General features: G+C 39.9%; 1 protein-coding gene across 4 annotated transcripts in view; it reads right to left on the reverse strand.

The window, feature by feature from the left end:
• The window catches only part of FAM151B (family with sequence similarity 151 member B), a 69259-nt gene that overhangs the window by 28307 nt on the left and 24326 nt on the right, over positions 1-16626 (reverse strand). For 2 of the 4 annotated variants that reach the window (XM_074384314.1, XM_074384315.1), the window contains exons 3-5: positions 7202-7328; positions 6870-7035; positions 1459-1676 (exon numbers count right to left, since the gene is read on the reverse strand). In XM_074384314.1, coding sequence (XP_074240415.1) covers positions 1459-1676; positions 6870-7035; positions 7202-7226 — 409 coding nt within the window. In that variant the 5' untranslated portion in view covers positions 7227-7328. The remainder of the gene's footprint in view (positions 1-1458; positions 1677-6869; positions 7036-7201; positions 7329-16626) is intronic. The other 2 variants (XM_074384313.1, XM_039459892.2) reach the window with 1 other exon arrangement.

Consider the following 16626-nt stretch of genomic DNA (forward strand, 5'->3'; position numbering starts at 1 on the left):
CCTGTAATCTCAACACTTCGGAAGGCCAAGGTGGGCAGATCACTGGAGGTCAGGACCAGTCTGGCCAATATGGTAAAAACCCGTCTCCACTAAAACAATACAAAAATTAGGTGAGTGCGGTGGCACACACTTGTAATCCCAGCTATTCAAGAGGCTGATGCACGAGAATTGCTTGAACCTGGGAAGCTGGGAGGTGGAGGCCGCAGTGAGCTGAGATTGTGCCACTGCACTCCAGCCTGGGCAACAGAGCAAGAATCTGTCTCAAAAAAAAAAAAAAAAAAGATGTGGAAAACACACTTGCTTGTTATAAACACCTTCAAAACAAGTATATATATACATATATATGTGTATGTACATAGTATATATATTTATAAATATAAATAAAATACATACATATATGTAACAAAGATAAGTATATATACTTTTTTTTTTTTTGAGACAGAGTCTTACTTTGTTGCCCAGGCTGGAGTGCAGTGGCACAATCTTGGCTCACTGCAACCTCCGCCTCCTGGGTTCAAGCAATTCTCCAGCCTCAGCCTCCTGGGTGGCTGGGACTACAGGCATGCACCATCATGCCTGGCTAACTTTTGTATTTTTAACAGAGATGGGGTTTCGCTATGTTGGCCAGGTCTTGAACTCCTGACCTCAGCTCATCTGCTCACCCTGGCCTCCCAAAGTGCTGGGATTACAGACATGAGCCACCACATCCAGCCAGAATATATATATTTGAAATAACTCTACATTCTATCAAAATCAAGTTGTAAAAACTACTGGTCAATCAATAAAGGAACATTTTACATAAATATTAAGTGAATATGTTAATTTAGTAGCTAATTTCCTGATAAAAAGAAGTGAAGTGATCCACTGGAAAATTATAATTTTAAAAATTACAAGATTGCTAGCAGAAGCTTTACTTAAATGACTATAAATGTATACTCTCTCTTAAAATTTGCAGCGTCCAGCCAGGCTCGGTGGCTCAAGCCTGTAATCCCAGCACTTTGGGAGGCTGAGGTGGGTGGATCACAAGGTCAAGAGATCAAGACCATCCTGGTCAACATGGTGAAACCCCGTCTCTACTAAAAATACAAAAAATTAGCTGGGCATGGTGGCGCGTGCCTGTAATCCCAGCTACTCAGGAGGCTGAGGCAGGAGAATTGCCTGAACCTGGGAGGTGGAGGTTGCGGTGAGCCGATATTGCGCCATTGCACTCCAGCCTGGGTAACAAGAGCGAAACTCCGTCTCAAAAAAAAAAAAAAATTTGCAGCATCCCAAGTGAACACGGCATCTATCTGAAAGGGTAGACAGAAGGGTCTACACATACCTGCAGAGTCAGGCCTTCTTTTCCATTAGCCTTAGATTTTGTAGAATGTGTTTTGGGCTTTGTATTAAAGATGTTATTTTTATACTTGGAGGATATATTAATTTGACCAATAAGAAATATGTTATTAGAATTATCACCTTCATTGACTTTCTCTGGATGCCATCCTGTTGTCCAACCCAGGGAAAACGTCACATCTGGAAAGAAGGATGTCACGGTGTCTAAAAATGGTTTTGCATCTATTACTTTGCTATTTCCATTTGGACCAGGAAGAATATCAGCATTAATCCATACAGGACGCTTCAGATGCCTCTTCATATTTTTCAAGAGCATCATGGATGGTTCTACAGCTGCCAGACTAAAAACATAATATGTTGTCAATGAGAGATTCCTAAGGTAAAGTAAAAAGAAGTTCTTTTAGACTAGTGGTCTTAATGTTCTCCAATTCATAATAAAAATATAATAATATCTGGGTTAAATAAAATCAAAGATCACATAGCACCCAAGGGAAAAGCTAACATAGGCCATGTCTCTCAATGTTGAATTGTACTTAGTATTCATGAATATACCATAAAGAGTCTATAAATACATGACTAATGCTACTACTTGTGGACAAAATAGGTTTCAAAACTCCATATTAAGATCACTTAGTGTGAAAACAGTTTTTTAAGAGACACAAATATTCAATCAGAGAATGTATAAATAAGATAAGTGAAATACATGTATAACCTGTAAATTCACATTTATGAAATACCCAAGTGGATCCAAGCACTGTATTTCTAATTTAGGCTCATGACCCTGGAGGAAAAAAGTAGCTTCTTTCCTTTATGTATTTTTGGGTGAGTTTGGCTACATAAACATAATTCTAAAAATGACTGCAAAATATAAAATTACAGTATTTCGTTAAACTTTTTGTAAGTTTTTCTTTTTTTTTAATTGTAAGAACATTTTCTGACAACTAGAAACATGTATATTTTAGTTTAAATCAAAAAAGCAACTTCATTCTTTTTACTTCCCTACATCTATTCTAGCTGATACCTACAGACTTCGAAGCAATAAGGTTTTAATCAGCTTCCATAATTATTACTTGCCTATGTTCATTTATAAGAAAATTACTAGCCAAGCATGGTGGCTCATGCCTGTAATCCCAGCACTTTGGGAGGCTGAGGCAGGTGGATCACCAGAGGTCGGGAGTTTGAGACCAACCTAGTCAACACGGTGAAACCCCGTCTCTACGAAAAATACAAAAACTAGCCAGGTGTGGTGGCGCATGCCTGTAATCCCAGGTACTTGGGAGGCGGAGGCAGTAGAATCGCTTGTACCAGGGAGGCAGAGGTTGAGGTTAGCTGAGATCACACCTTTGCACTCCAGCCTGGGCAACAAAAGCAAAAGTCTGTCTCAAAAGAAAAATTAAATTACCTTGCAGTGAATATTGTAACAGGAGACTAAGAATTCTGGAGATGGACATTGGAGGGGAGAACATTCAGTGACCCCTCCCCACAGATGTCTCTCCCCACAGAGAGACATCTTAGGCAGTCTCTCTGCCTAAGAGACTGCAGTACTATCTATGCTTCCACCTCTCCTCTCCACTCCTTTTGAGCCGCTTACTCTAAGAGGAGAAAAAATAATCTCATTATTTATTGGATCATGTTTACCAGTGAGCAAGGATACTACATACCAAAATCAGAGGAACCCAGGCTCTATCCCTTAGCCTCTAGCCCCTTTCTCTCTGCTCCCACATGGTACACTTCCTTCTCACTCCTCTGCCCCTGAAATGGAGGGTCTAGGTTTTAGTGGATAAGTAACCCCTAATGCTGGACTCTGCAGACTTTAATTTAGATCCCGTCATTTGTCTCTTTTAAATTCTCCCTGCCTTGTCCTGTATGAACACCACGCTAAAACCACAATTCTGAGATCCAACACTGTACTTCCTACAAAATTCTATTTTTGGTAGCAAGCAACTTGTGCCTGTGACTCCAAAGGTTCTCGTCTGTCAGTCCCATAGCGGCAGCCAAGTTCCCACGAGGTTCTGCTCTTCAAGGGCGGAGTAAGGAAAAACCTTGAACTAATCCATGCATGTCTCCCGCCAAGCTCTTTTTCCAGAAAGGACTCTAATTTCTTATGAAATCTGGTGTCCACGGAAGCTGGATTAAATACTCATCTCCAGTTTACATTTCAAGAGAGAGCTTCTTAGGCTTTCTCAATCCAGTAAGCTGACATAGAGTAGTTTAAGATTGATTCTCCATCTGATAATATCCAGTTTCTTTTTTTTGGAGACAGAATCTTGCTCTGTCACCAACCTCAAGCTCACTGCAACCTCCACCTCCTGGGATCAAGCCATTCACCTCCCTCAGTCTCTCGAGTAGCTGGAACTACAGGTATGTGCCACCATGCCCAGCTAATTTTTGTATTTTTAGTAGAGATTGGGTTTCACCATGTTGGCCAGGCTGGTCTTGAACTCCTGACCTTAAGTGATCTACCCTCCTTGCCCTCCCAAAGTGCTGGGATTACAGGTGTGAGCCACCACACCTGGCCAATATCCAGTTTCAAACAGCGTCTTCTCCCAAAAATCGAAATTCCACCAGTGTTTATGTAAAGTGCCTATTACATGCAGTTAAAGAAGCTATCACAAAAGACATAATGAAGCAAGAATTTAATATATTTATTCCATTTTATATGTAAATGTTTTCATTATCACTAACGTAGACTAAAGATAATGGTAGTTTCCCTTACCAGAAACTTAAATAAGACCAACAAAACCTGTGGTTAAATTTAAAACTTCACTAAGAAACCAAAAACTTTTTGTTGTAGTTCTTATTTTCAAAAACTTGATAAAATCATTCTAAAGTTCTTGTGGAAGAAAAGGTGTAACATGTTGCAGGGGGAAAAAGGACTGAGGACAAACTTTCCTAAACAACAAAATAAATGTACGGTAGCGCCCCTTATCTGCAGGGAATATGCTCCAGGACCACAAGCAGATGCCTGAAACCACACAGCATCTAACCCTGTATGTACTTTGCTTTTTTGCCTACATGTAACTATCTCTAATAAAGTTTAATTTATAAATTAGGCACAGTAAAGGATTAACCACAAAAACTAGTAATTTTTTAAAACAGAATAAGTATAGCGATGTACTATAATAAAAGTTATGTGAATGCATTCTCTCTCTCTCTCTCTCTCTCTCAAAATAGCTTACTGGACTGTACTCACCATTCTTTTTATGATTTTTCACTCTGATAACCATGACAGCTATTAAGTGACTAATAGGTGGGCAGCATACGTGGTGTGGATACACTGGACAAAGGGAAGGGATGAGTCACACCCCAGGTGGGATGGAGGGGGAAAGTACAAGATTTTACCACACAACTCAGAATGGTGTGCAATTTAAAATGTATTCATTGTTTATTTCTGGAATTTCCCATTTAATACTTCTAGACCATGGTGTACTGTAGGTAACTGAAACTGCAGATAACAGAGGACTAGTATATACTACAAGAAATAACAGACCCAGCCTGGAAGGCTCAATAGTGCATGTATTATAAAGTGACACATCCTTCTAAATTAACCATAAATTCCATGTAATTCTGGCTTAAAATATAATGGCCAACATTCTCAATTCTTACATATATTGCTACTAAGTTTCTCATAAGGCAGTGCCAAAGCTTCACTAAGATGATCATCTGAAGAAGAAAGTCCTGATTAGAATACTACCTAAAATTGTTCTTTGGTGGTATTTAAGTCTCCTGAAAAGAATATAAACTTAGTTATCATAGAACATATTTTTTCCCAAAAAGTTACTTGTAAATCAAACTTCTAAATATCATATCCTGCCTTCCTATTAATTTCATTTAGAAATTGGGGATGAAAAAGTAAATATCATACTTAAAACTGTAACAAACTATATAGAATTGCATGTTAAGGGAAAATGATTCTTTGCTAAAATATTGAAGAACTTGCTGAGACTCCAGATGAAATTTAAAAATATAATGTTTTTATTTATGTACCAAACAAAATAACTTAGAAGCACAAAACAAGAACTGCTAAAATTCAACTAACAGGTCATTCAGCTGCTCTTACAAAGGGAGTGAGTGTGGCAATCTGGTTAAGAGTGTGAACTCTCCATCCAGGCTGACAGCTCTCTAGTTCCATTACCAACTATGTGACAAGCAACCTCCTTACCCGCCTCCATCTCCATTGCCTCATCTGGAAAATGAGAATAATAGCAATAACCTACCTTTTAGGACTGTTATAAGAATTTCATGAAAAATACATGCAATGCTTTAAGAACAGTGTCTGACATATAATAGGTGTTCATATACCTATCAGTTTATATTGAATCCCCTTCAAATACGTTATGATTTTTTAAAAACTTGCAAAATCTTTGTTCCAGTGGCTCGTCCTTTTGTGGTAGCTGCTAGCATTTAAGAATGAATGAGCTGATCTGACTGGTGAGAAGCCAAAGAATATATCACAGGGAACAATTCAGGGGCAACAGTAAACATGAAAAACTGAGCACACAGTAAGTCAAGGAGATCTAAAAGTTTAAGCCATCAAGCACTAAAGGTCAAATACTTTATTTCATGATACAGAGAACACTGGACTGGTTTCAGGAGACCTAGGATCTGGTTGTAGCTTACCTGTCAAAGCTTACCTGTTGCCCTTACATAAATCACTTAACCTCTCTGGAAACTGTTTGTCAATAAAATGAAATTGAACGATTCATAACTAAAAAAGTTTATGCTCTTTTCTTTTTTTTGAGACAGTTTCGCTCTTGCTGCCTACATTGGAGTGCTGTGGTGTGATCTCAGCTCACTGCAACCTCTGCCTCCGGATTCAAGTGATTCTCCTGCCTCAGCCTCCCAAGTAGCTGGAAGTATAGGCACGCACCACCATGCCTGGATAATTTTTTGTATTTTTAGTAAAGATGATGTTTTACCATGTTGGACAGGCTGGTCTTGAACTTCCAACCTCAGCTGATCCACCTGCCTCAGCCTCCCAAAGTGCTAGGATTATAGGCGTGAGCCACTGCACCCGGTTACCTCCAAATATTATGTTTAAGGAACACTTCGGTTGTTGGAAAATTCTCAATATTTCCCAGGATTATAGGCGTGAGCCACTGCACCCGGTTACCTCCAAATATTATGTTTAAGGAACACTTCGGTTGTTGGAAAATTCTCAATATTTCCCTTTACAAACATAGTAATATAAATCAAATAGGATATGCATTAACTAGCTCAATGAATTTCTCCCAGGTCCCTCTCTCCTGGGATACTTTTTAACAAAAATCACATTTTTAATTTATCTTTCTGTTGTCACAGTGGTCACTTATGATAAATTCCTTTATAAAAATTAATCTAACTTTAGCCTTTAAGGGTCTCCAAAAACAATTTTGGTAAATAACTCAGTGGGTCTTAGGTTCATTTAGGTTCAGTTCTGAAATATATTAAAGTCTACAATTCCATTTGCAGTTTGGATAACATTAAAAAAAAATAGGTAGTCAGGCACAGCTATTACTTTTTTCCCAGAAAATTGAACATGTTTATACGAATACCTCTTGAAATCCAGCTTGATGCCTTTATTGCTTTTCGTAACTTCAGTCAGCCACTCCTGTAACGTATTATCACTGTTTGTTTCAGGGGGATGGGCCATAATTGGCTGGCGGTGCTCTGCCCCATCACTTGGAAGAAGGACATCAGCCTCTATCATGTGAGCGGTACCTGTTCAAATAAAAGAACTCAAGTTAATGCTAAGAAAACAGGGCACAGAGCTACAGGAGCCACCATGCCCAGTATTTTTTGAGGAAGATTAAAAAAATAAATAAATAAAAATAAAAATAAAAATAAAGGAAAGAAAAGTATCACTCAGTGAGCAATTATTCCATACCAGGTAGAATACAAGGTCCGTACATGTTGTCCTTATATTAGCAAACAGATGCCAAGAAGTTAAATGACTTTCCCTAAGTCACACAGGTCGTAAGCTGTTGACAAACTTCTGAATTGCTTTCCAGTACCTAGCAAAGTGCATACATAATGGAAGGCCTAATAAGTATTTGCTGAAGTTTTCTGGGAAGAAAAATTGTACTTTTATCTTCTCACTCCTCAAATTAGAAATTATAGATATTCATTGCTCACATTTGAAAGTCTAATTTAAAAATTCACTTCTTTGACTCATAGTTTAGCTACTGCTTAAAAGCATACATCCTTGAACAGGTAATGAGCTTCACCAGACATGGTGTGAATATGTTCAGCAGGCTGTGGCAGACTGACTCCAAAGATGGTTGTCAACAACTCCTCCCATACATGCATACCCCTCTTTCCATCAACTTCTCCTTCCCTGCCTCTTCAGCTGGGCTGGTCTTGTGAGGGTTTGGGGCCATAATTCCCAAAATACCACAATCTCGAATTTTGAAATCCCAGAAGATCAAAATCCCTGAAGTCTAAAATCCCCAAAATCACAATTCCAAAAGATCAAAATCCTGAAAATATTGGAAAAAGTAATTTTAAATTACATTAAATTGTCTTTTTTTTTTTTTTTTTTTTAAGAGACGGGGTTTCACCAAGTTGGTCTTGACATCAGGTGATCCACCCGCCTCGGCCTCCCAAAGTGCTGGGATTACAGGCATGAGCCACCACGCCTGGCCCCAAAAAAATTTTTTTTAAGAGACAGGGTCTTGCTGTGTCACCCAGGCTGATGCAGTAGTAGAATCATACCTCACTGAAAGCTTTGACCTCCTGAGGTCAAACTATCCTCCCGCCTCAGCCTTCTGAGTAGCTAGGACTACAGATGTGTGCCACCGTGCTCAGCTGACTTTTTAAAAAATATCTGTTGTTGGCTGGGCGCGGTGGCTCAAGCCTGTAATCCCAGCACTTTGGGAGGCCGAGGCGGGTGGATCACGAGGTCAAGAGATCAAGACCATCCTAGTCAACATGGTGAAACCCCGTCTCTACTAAAAATACAAAAAAATTAGCTGGGCATGGTGGCGCATGCCTGTAATCCCAGCTACTTGGGAGGCTGAGGGAGAAGAATTGCCTGAACCCAGGAGGCGGAGGTTGCAGTGAGCCGAGATCGCGCCATTGCACTCCAGCCTGGGTAATGAGAGTGAAACTCCGCCTCAAAAAAAAAAAAATCTGTTGTAGAGACAGGGTCTCACTATGTTGCCCAGGCTGGTCTTGAACTCCTGGGCTCAAGCAATCTTGCTTTGGCCTCCCCAAGTGTTGGATTACAGGCATGAGCCCCTGTGCCAATTCTGTTCACTTTTAAAAGGGCATTTATTTGAGAAACATATGAAAACATGGCAGAACCCTTCAGAGGCCACTTTACACTACAAAACAGGTGATAATAACCACATTTTTGCAAACATAAATACTCAGGTATACAATGAGTTGCAAAGATGTAACAGGTATGAGCAGGTGAACTGTAGTCATAAGGAAATAGCTTAAACAACTGCAGTCATCTGAAATAACTTGATGAACAACCTAAGTCTTTTGACAAGATCAATCAAAAACTGTGATGGGTTGCCACCACATATGTAGTCAGTTACTCAAAGAATGCAACCTTGAGAAACTTCATCTTTCACAAACGCAGACATACAAACTGATATCTCTTCATCGATAATGAAAGTTTCAACATTTTTATCAATAAGCACAATGGTTATACACAAAGTCAATGTTATGAAATGTACCTCTGTGGAATCAAATTTGAAAAAAAATTTAAAAAACAAATTAGAACATTCTAAAAATCTTTATACAATTTATACCTCCAATATTGAAAACAATGCAAAGATAAAATACATAGCATAAAGAATTATACAATATAATACTAACAATTTAAGGGCCGGGCACGGTGGCTCAAGCCTGTAATCCCAGCACTTTGGGAGGCCGAGGCGGGCGGATCACGAGGTCAAGAGATCAAGACCATCCTGGTCAACATGGTGAAACCCCGTCTCTACTAAAAAATACAAAACATTAGCTGGGCATGGTGGCGCGTGCCTGTAATCCCAGCTACTCAGGAGGCTGAGGCAGGAGAATTGCCTGAACTCAGGAGGCAGAGGTTGTGGTGAGCCGAGATCGCGCCATTGCACTCCAGCCTGGGTAACAAGAACGAAACTCCGTCTCAGAAAAAAAAAAAAAAAAAAAAAAAATTTAAAATACTGGAAATGGCCATGCACAGTGGCTCATGCCTGTAATTCTAATACTTTGGGAGGCCAAGGTGGGCAGATCACCTGAGGTCAGGAATTCAAGACCAACCTCACCAACATGGTGAAACCCAGTCTCTAACAAAAACTCAAAAATTAGCCTGGCGTGACGGCATGCACCTGTAATCCCATCTACTTGAGAGGCTGAGGCAGGAGAATCACTTGAACCCAGGAGGTGCAGGTTGCAGTGAGCTGAGATTGCACCACTGCACTCCAGCCTGGGCAACAGATCAAGACTCCATCTGAAAAAAAAAATGTTTTTTAAAGATAAATAATATAATAGGATGATCCAAGATGGCTGAATAGGAACAGCTCTGGAGTGCAGTTCCCGGCAAGAACACAGAGGGTGAGTGATTACCGCATTTCCAAACGAGTTTTTACTGCCCACAGACCCAGAGATTCCTGGGCAGAAAAGCGCCATGAGTTTCCAGCACAGTTGTTTCAGCTGGCACAGTGGGTCTCCACACAAACACACACAAATCTGGGTGGCTGTTTCAACTGGTGCCTGGAACACCTGGGATACAGAGTTGCCCATTCAACTGAATAAAAGGGGGCTGAAACAAGGAGCCAGGTGATCTGGCTTGGCGGGTCCCACTCCCACAAAGACAGCAATCTGAAATGTTCTTGGATTGAGAATTTCACAGCAAGCATAGATGGACCCAGGACGGTCCAGATCTGTGGGGGAAAGGGCATCTGCTATTACTGAGGCAGTCCACCACTACTGAGGCAGTCTGCCATTACCGAGTCAGTCTGCCATTACCCAGGCAGTCCACCATTACTGAGGAAGTCCGCCATTACAGGGGTGGTCCGCCATTACCAAGGCAGTTGTAACTAGACCTCTATAAGCAAAAACCACAAGTTCACACAGCAGTGGGGCAGAGCCCACGGCAGCTCAACAACACCTCTGCTGGCAGACTGTGACTAGGCTACCTCCTCACTGGGCAGGGCATCTCTGAAAAAAGGCAGCAGCATGTCAGGAACTTATAAATAAAGCCCTACCTTCCCAGGACAGAGCACCTGGGAAAAAAAAGGCGGTTATGAGTTCCGTTGCAGCAGACTTAAACGTACCTGCCCAGCTGCTCTGAACAGAACAACGGAGCTCACAGCTCAGCACTTGAGCTTCAATAAGGGACAGACTGTCTCCTCAAGAAACTCCCCAAACCCTATATATCCAAAGAGACACCTCATAAAGGAGAGCTCAAGCTGACATCTGGCAGGTATCCTTCTGGGACAAAGATAACAAGAAGAAACTGGCAGCATCCCTTACTGTTCTGCAGCTGCCACAGGTGATCCCCAGGCAAGCAGGATCTGGAGTGAACCTCCAGCAGTCCTACAGCAGAGGGGTGTGACTGTTAGAAGGAAAACTGAAAAATAGAAAGAAATAACTTCATCATCAACAAAAAGGATGTCCACTCAGAGACCCCATCTGAAAGTCACCAATTACAAAGACCACAGGTAGATAAATCCACAAAGATGGGAAGCAACCAGCGCAAAAAGGATGAAAACACCCAAAACCAGAACGTCCTTCCTCCTCCAAGGGATCACAACTCCTCACCAGCAAGGGAACAAAGCTGGATGGAGAAGGAGTCTAATGAATTCACAGAAACAGGCTTCAGAAAGTGGGTAATAACAAACTTCTCTGAGCTAAAAGAACATGTTTTAATCCAATGCAAAGAAACTAAGAACCATCAAAACAGGTTTGACGAAATGCTAACAAGAATAAACAGCTTAGAGAAGAATATAAATGAATTCATGGAGCTGAAAAACACAACATGAGAACTTTACGAAGCATAAACAAGTTTCAATAGCTGAATCCACCAAGTAGAAGAAAGGATATCAGAGATTGAAGATCAACTCAATGAAATAAAACAAGAAGGTAAGATTAGAGAAAAAACAGTAAAAAGAAATGAAAAAAGTCTCCAAGAAATATGGGATTATGTGAAAAAACCTAATCTACGTTTGATAGGTGTACCTGATTGTGATGGAGAGAATGAATCCAAGCTGGAAACTCCTCAGGATATTATCCAGGAAAACTTCCCCAACCTAACAAGGCAGGCCAATATTCAAGTCCAGGAAATATAGAGAACACTACAAAGATATTCCTCCACAAGAGCAACCCCAAGGCACATAATCATCAGATTCACCAGGGTTGAAATGAAGGAAAAAAAGCTAAGGGCAGCCAGTGAGAAAGGTTGGGTTACCTATAAAGGGAAGCCCATCAGACTCACAGCGGATCTCACAGCAGAAACCCTACAAGCCAGAAGAGAGTGGGGGCCAATATTCAACATCCTTAAAGAAAAGAACTTTAAACCTAGAATATCATATCCAGCCAAACTAAGCTTCATAAGTGAAGGAGAAAAAAAATTCTTTATGAACAAGCAATTGCTCAGAGATTTCATCACCACCAGGCCTGCCTTGAAGCACTAAACACAGAAAGAAACAACCAGTACCAGCCACTCCAAAAATGTACCAAATGGTAAAGAACACTGACACAATGAAGAAACTGCATCAATTAACAGGCAAAACAACCAGCTAGCATTAAAATGGCAGGATCAAATTCACACATAACAATATTAACCCTAAATGTAAATGGGCTAAATGCCCCAATCAAAAGCAAAGACTAGCAAATTGGATAAAAAGTCAAAACCCATTGGTGTCCTGTATCCAGGAAACCAATCTCATGTGCAAGGACACACATAGACTCAAAATAAAGGGATGGAGGAAGATTTACCAAGCAAATGAACAGCAAAAAAAAAGCAGGAGTTGCAATCCTAGTCTCTGATAAAATAGACTTCAAACCAACAAAGATCAAAAAGAGGCAAAGAAGGGCATTATATAATGGTTAAAGGATCAATGCAACAAGAAGAGCTAACGATCCTAAACATATATGCACCCAAACAGGAGCACACAGATAAATAAAGCAAGTTTTTGACAATCTACAAAGAGATTACACTCCCACACAATAATAGTGGGAGACTTTAACACTCCATGGTCAGTATTAGACAGATCAACGAGACAGAATATTAACAAGGATATCCAGGACTTGATACTTGAACTCAGATCCAGACCAAACAAACCTAATAGACATTTACAGAACTTTCCACCCCAATCCACAGAATATACGTTCTTCTTAGCACCACATCACACCTACTCTAAAATTGACCACATAATTGAAAGTAAATCACTCCTCAGCAAATGCAAAAGAACAGAAATCATAACAAACAGTCTCTCAGACCACAGTGCAATCAAATTAGAACTTAGGATTAAGAAACTAACTCAGAACTGCACAATTTCATGAAAACTGAACAACTAGCTCTTGAATGTTGACTGGATAAACAAATGAAGGCAGAAATAAAGATGTTCTTTGAAACCAACAAGAACGAAGACACAACATATCAGAATCTTAGGGCCACATTTAAAGCAGTGTCTAGAGGAAAATTTATAGCAACAATGCCCACATGAGAAGCAAAGAAAGATCTAAAATCGACACCCTATCATCAAAATTGAAAGAGCTAGAGGAGCAACATCAAAATAACTCAAAAGCTATTAGAAGACAAGAGATAACTAAGATCAGAGCAGAACTGAAGGAGACAGAGACACAAAAAACTCTTCAAAAAATCAATAAAGCCAGGAGCTGGTGTTTTGAAAAGATCAACAAAATAGACCACTAGCAAGATTAAAAAAAAGAAGAGAGAAGAATCAAATAGATGCAATAAAAAATGATAAAGGGGATATAACCACAGATTCCACAGAAATACAAACTACCATCAGAGATTACTACAAACAACTCTATGCACATAAACCAGTAAACCTGAAAGAAATGGACAAATTCCTAGACACTTGCACCCTCTCAAGCCTAAACCAGGAAGAAGTAGAAACCCTGAATAGACCAATAACAAGGGCTGAAGTTGAGGCAGCAATTAATAGCCTACCAACCAAAAAAGCCCAGGTCCAGATGGGTTCAGAGCTGAATTCTACTATACAACGAGGAGCTGGTACCACTCCATCTGAAACTATTCCAACCAATCGAAAAAGAGGGAATCCTTCCCAAATCATTTTATGAGACCAACATCAACCTGATACTAAAACCCGGCAGAGACTCAACAAGAAAAGAAAACTTCAGGCATAGATGCAAAAACCTTCAATAAAATACTGGCAAACAGATTGCAACAGCACATCAAAAAGCTTATCCATCACGATCAAATAGGCTTCATCCTGGGGATGGAAGGCTAGTTCAACATTTGCAAGTCTGTAAATGTAATTCACCACATAAACAGAATCAAAGACAAAAAACACATGATTATCTCAATAGATGCAGAGAAGGCCTTCGACAAAATTCAACAGCACTTTATGCTAAAAACTCCCAATAAACTAGGTATGGACAGAACATATCTCAAAATAATAAAAGCTATTTACAACAAACCACAGCCAACATCATACTGAACAGGCAAAAACTGGAAGCATTCTCCTTGAAATCTGGCACTAGACAAAGATGCCCTCTCTTACCACTCCTGTTCAATATAGTATTAGAAGTTCTAGCCAGAGCAATCAGGCAAGGAAAAGAAATACTGGGTATTCAATTAGGAAAGGAGAAAGTCAAATTGTCTCTATTTGCAGATAACATGATTGTATATTTAGAAGACTCCATAGTCTCAGCCCCAAATCTCCTGAAACTGATAAGCAACTTCAACAAAGTTTCAAAATACAAAATCAATGTGCAGAAATCACAAGCATTCCTATACACCAATAACAGAATTAAAGAGAGCCAAATCAAGAAGAAACTGCCATTCACAATTGCTACAAATAGAATAAAATACCTAGGAATACAACTAACAAAGGATGTAAAGGACCTCTTCAAGGAGAACTATGAACCACTGCTCAAGGAAATAAGAAAGGACACAAACAGATGGAAAAACATTCCACCATGGTTAGGAAGAATCAAAATTGTGAAAATGGCCATACTGTCCAAAGTAATTTATAGATTCAATGCTATCCCCATCAAGCTACCTATGACCCTCTTCACAGTAATGGAAAAAACCACTTTAAATTTCATAAGGAACCAAAAGAGAGCCCGCATAGCCAAGTCAATTCTAAGCAAAAAGAACAAAGCTGGAGGCATCACACTACCTGACTTCAAACTATATTACAAGGCCGCAGTAATCAAAACAGCATGATATTGGTACCAAAACAGAGATATAGACCAATAGAACAGAACAGAACAGAGGCCTCAGAGGCAATGCTACACATCTAAAACCATCTGAATCTTTGACAAACCTCACAAAAACAAGCAATGGGGAAAGGATTCCCTGTTTAATAAATGGTGTTGGGAAATCTGGCTAGCCATGTGCAGAAAGCAGAAACTGGACTCCTTCCTCACACCTTACACTAAAATTAACTCCAGATGGATTAAAGACTTAAACATAAGACCTAACACCATAAAAACCCTAGAAGAAAACCTAGGCAAAACCATTCAGGACATAGGCATAGGCAAGGACTTCATGACCAAAACACCAAAAGCATTGGTAACAAAAGCCAAAATAGACAAATGAGATCTAATTAAACTCCAGAGCTTCTGTACAGCAAAAGAAACAATCATTAGAGTGAACTGGCAACCAACAGAATGGGAAAGTATTTTTGCAATCTACCCATCTGACAAAGGGCTAATATCCAGAATCTACAAAGAACTAAAACAGATTTACAAGAAAAAAACAAACAACCCTTCAAAAAGTAGGCAAAGGACATGAACAGACACTTTTCAGAAAAGACATATATGAGGCCAACAAACATATGAAAAAATGCTCATCATCACTGGTCACTAGAGAAATGCAAATCAAAAACACATTGAGATACCGTCTCACACCAGTTAGAATGGCGATCATTAAAAAATCTAGAGACACCAGATGCTGGAGAGGATGTGGAGAAATAGGAACACTTTTACATGGTTGGTGGGAGTGTAAATTAGTTCAAACATTGTGAAAGACAGTGTGGTGATTCCTCAAGCACCTAGAAATAGAAATTCCATTTGACTCAGCAATCCCATTACTGGGTATATATCCAATGGATTATAAATCATTCTATTATAAAGACACATGCACACATATGTTCACTGAAGCACTGTTTACAGTATCAAAGACCAGGAACCAACCCAAGTGCCAACTGATGATAGACTGGACAGGGAAAATGTGGCACATATACACCATGGAATAATATGCAGCCATAAAAAATGATGAGTTCGTGTCCTTTGTAGGGACATGGATGAACCTGGAAACCATCATTCTCAGCAAACTGACACAAGAACAGAAAATCAAACACCGCATGTTCTCACTCATAGGCGGGTGTTGAACAGTGAGAACACATGGACACAGGGAGGGGAATATCACACACTGGGGCCTGTTGCGGGGGGACTAGGGGAGGGACAGCGGGGGTAGGGAGTTGGGGAGGGATAACATGGGGGGAGAAATGCCAGATATAGGTGATGGGGGGATGGAGGCAGCAAATCACATTGCCATGTATGTACCTATGCAACAATCCTGCATGTTCTGCATGTACCCCAGAACCTAAAGTGCAACAAAATATATATATAAACAAATCTAAAAGGTCAATAAAATACGATACATAATAAGAAAAGATAAATAGTGGAAAAATAAACAAGAAACTTTGACCCATGAAAAAGTGTATTACAGGGCTAGATTATAGGTAATCGCACAAGTGTACTCCATAAGAGCTGGTCGACTTGCACTGCAATGAATAGTTAGTTGCTTTTCTCTTTCCTTTTTTTTTTTTTTTTTTTTTTTTTTTTTTAGAGACAGAGTCTCGTTTTGTTGCAACTTCAAACTCCTAGGCTCCAGGGATCCTCCTGCCTCAGCCTCCTGAGGAGCTAGGACTACAGGCATGAACCACCACACCCTGTTTTTTTTACATTTTTAGTAGAGATGAGGTCTCACTGTGTTGCCCAGGCTTGTCTCAACCTCCTGGACTCAAATGATTCTCTCACCTCAGCCTCTCAAAGCTCTAGGATTGCAGGTGAGAGCTACCATACCCGGCCACATTTTTTCTTTTAGGGCATGAGTCTCCTTGGAGAATACATTCAGATTCATTTTCTATGTGGCGCTGT

Source organism: Saimiri boliviensis, chromosome 1 (assembly GCF_048565385.1).
Source record: "Saimiri boliviensis isolate mSaiBol1 chromosome 1, mSaiBol1.pri, whole genome shotgun sequence".
Classification (NCBI taxonomy): domain Eukaryota; kingdom Metazoa; phylum Chordata; class Mammalia; order Primates; family Cebidae; genus Saimiri; species Saimiri boliviensis.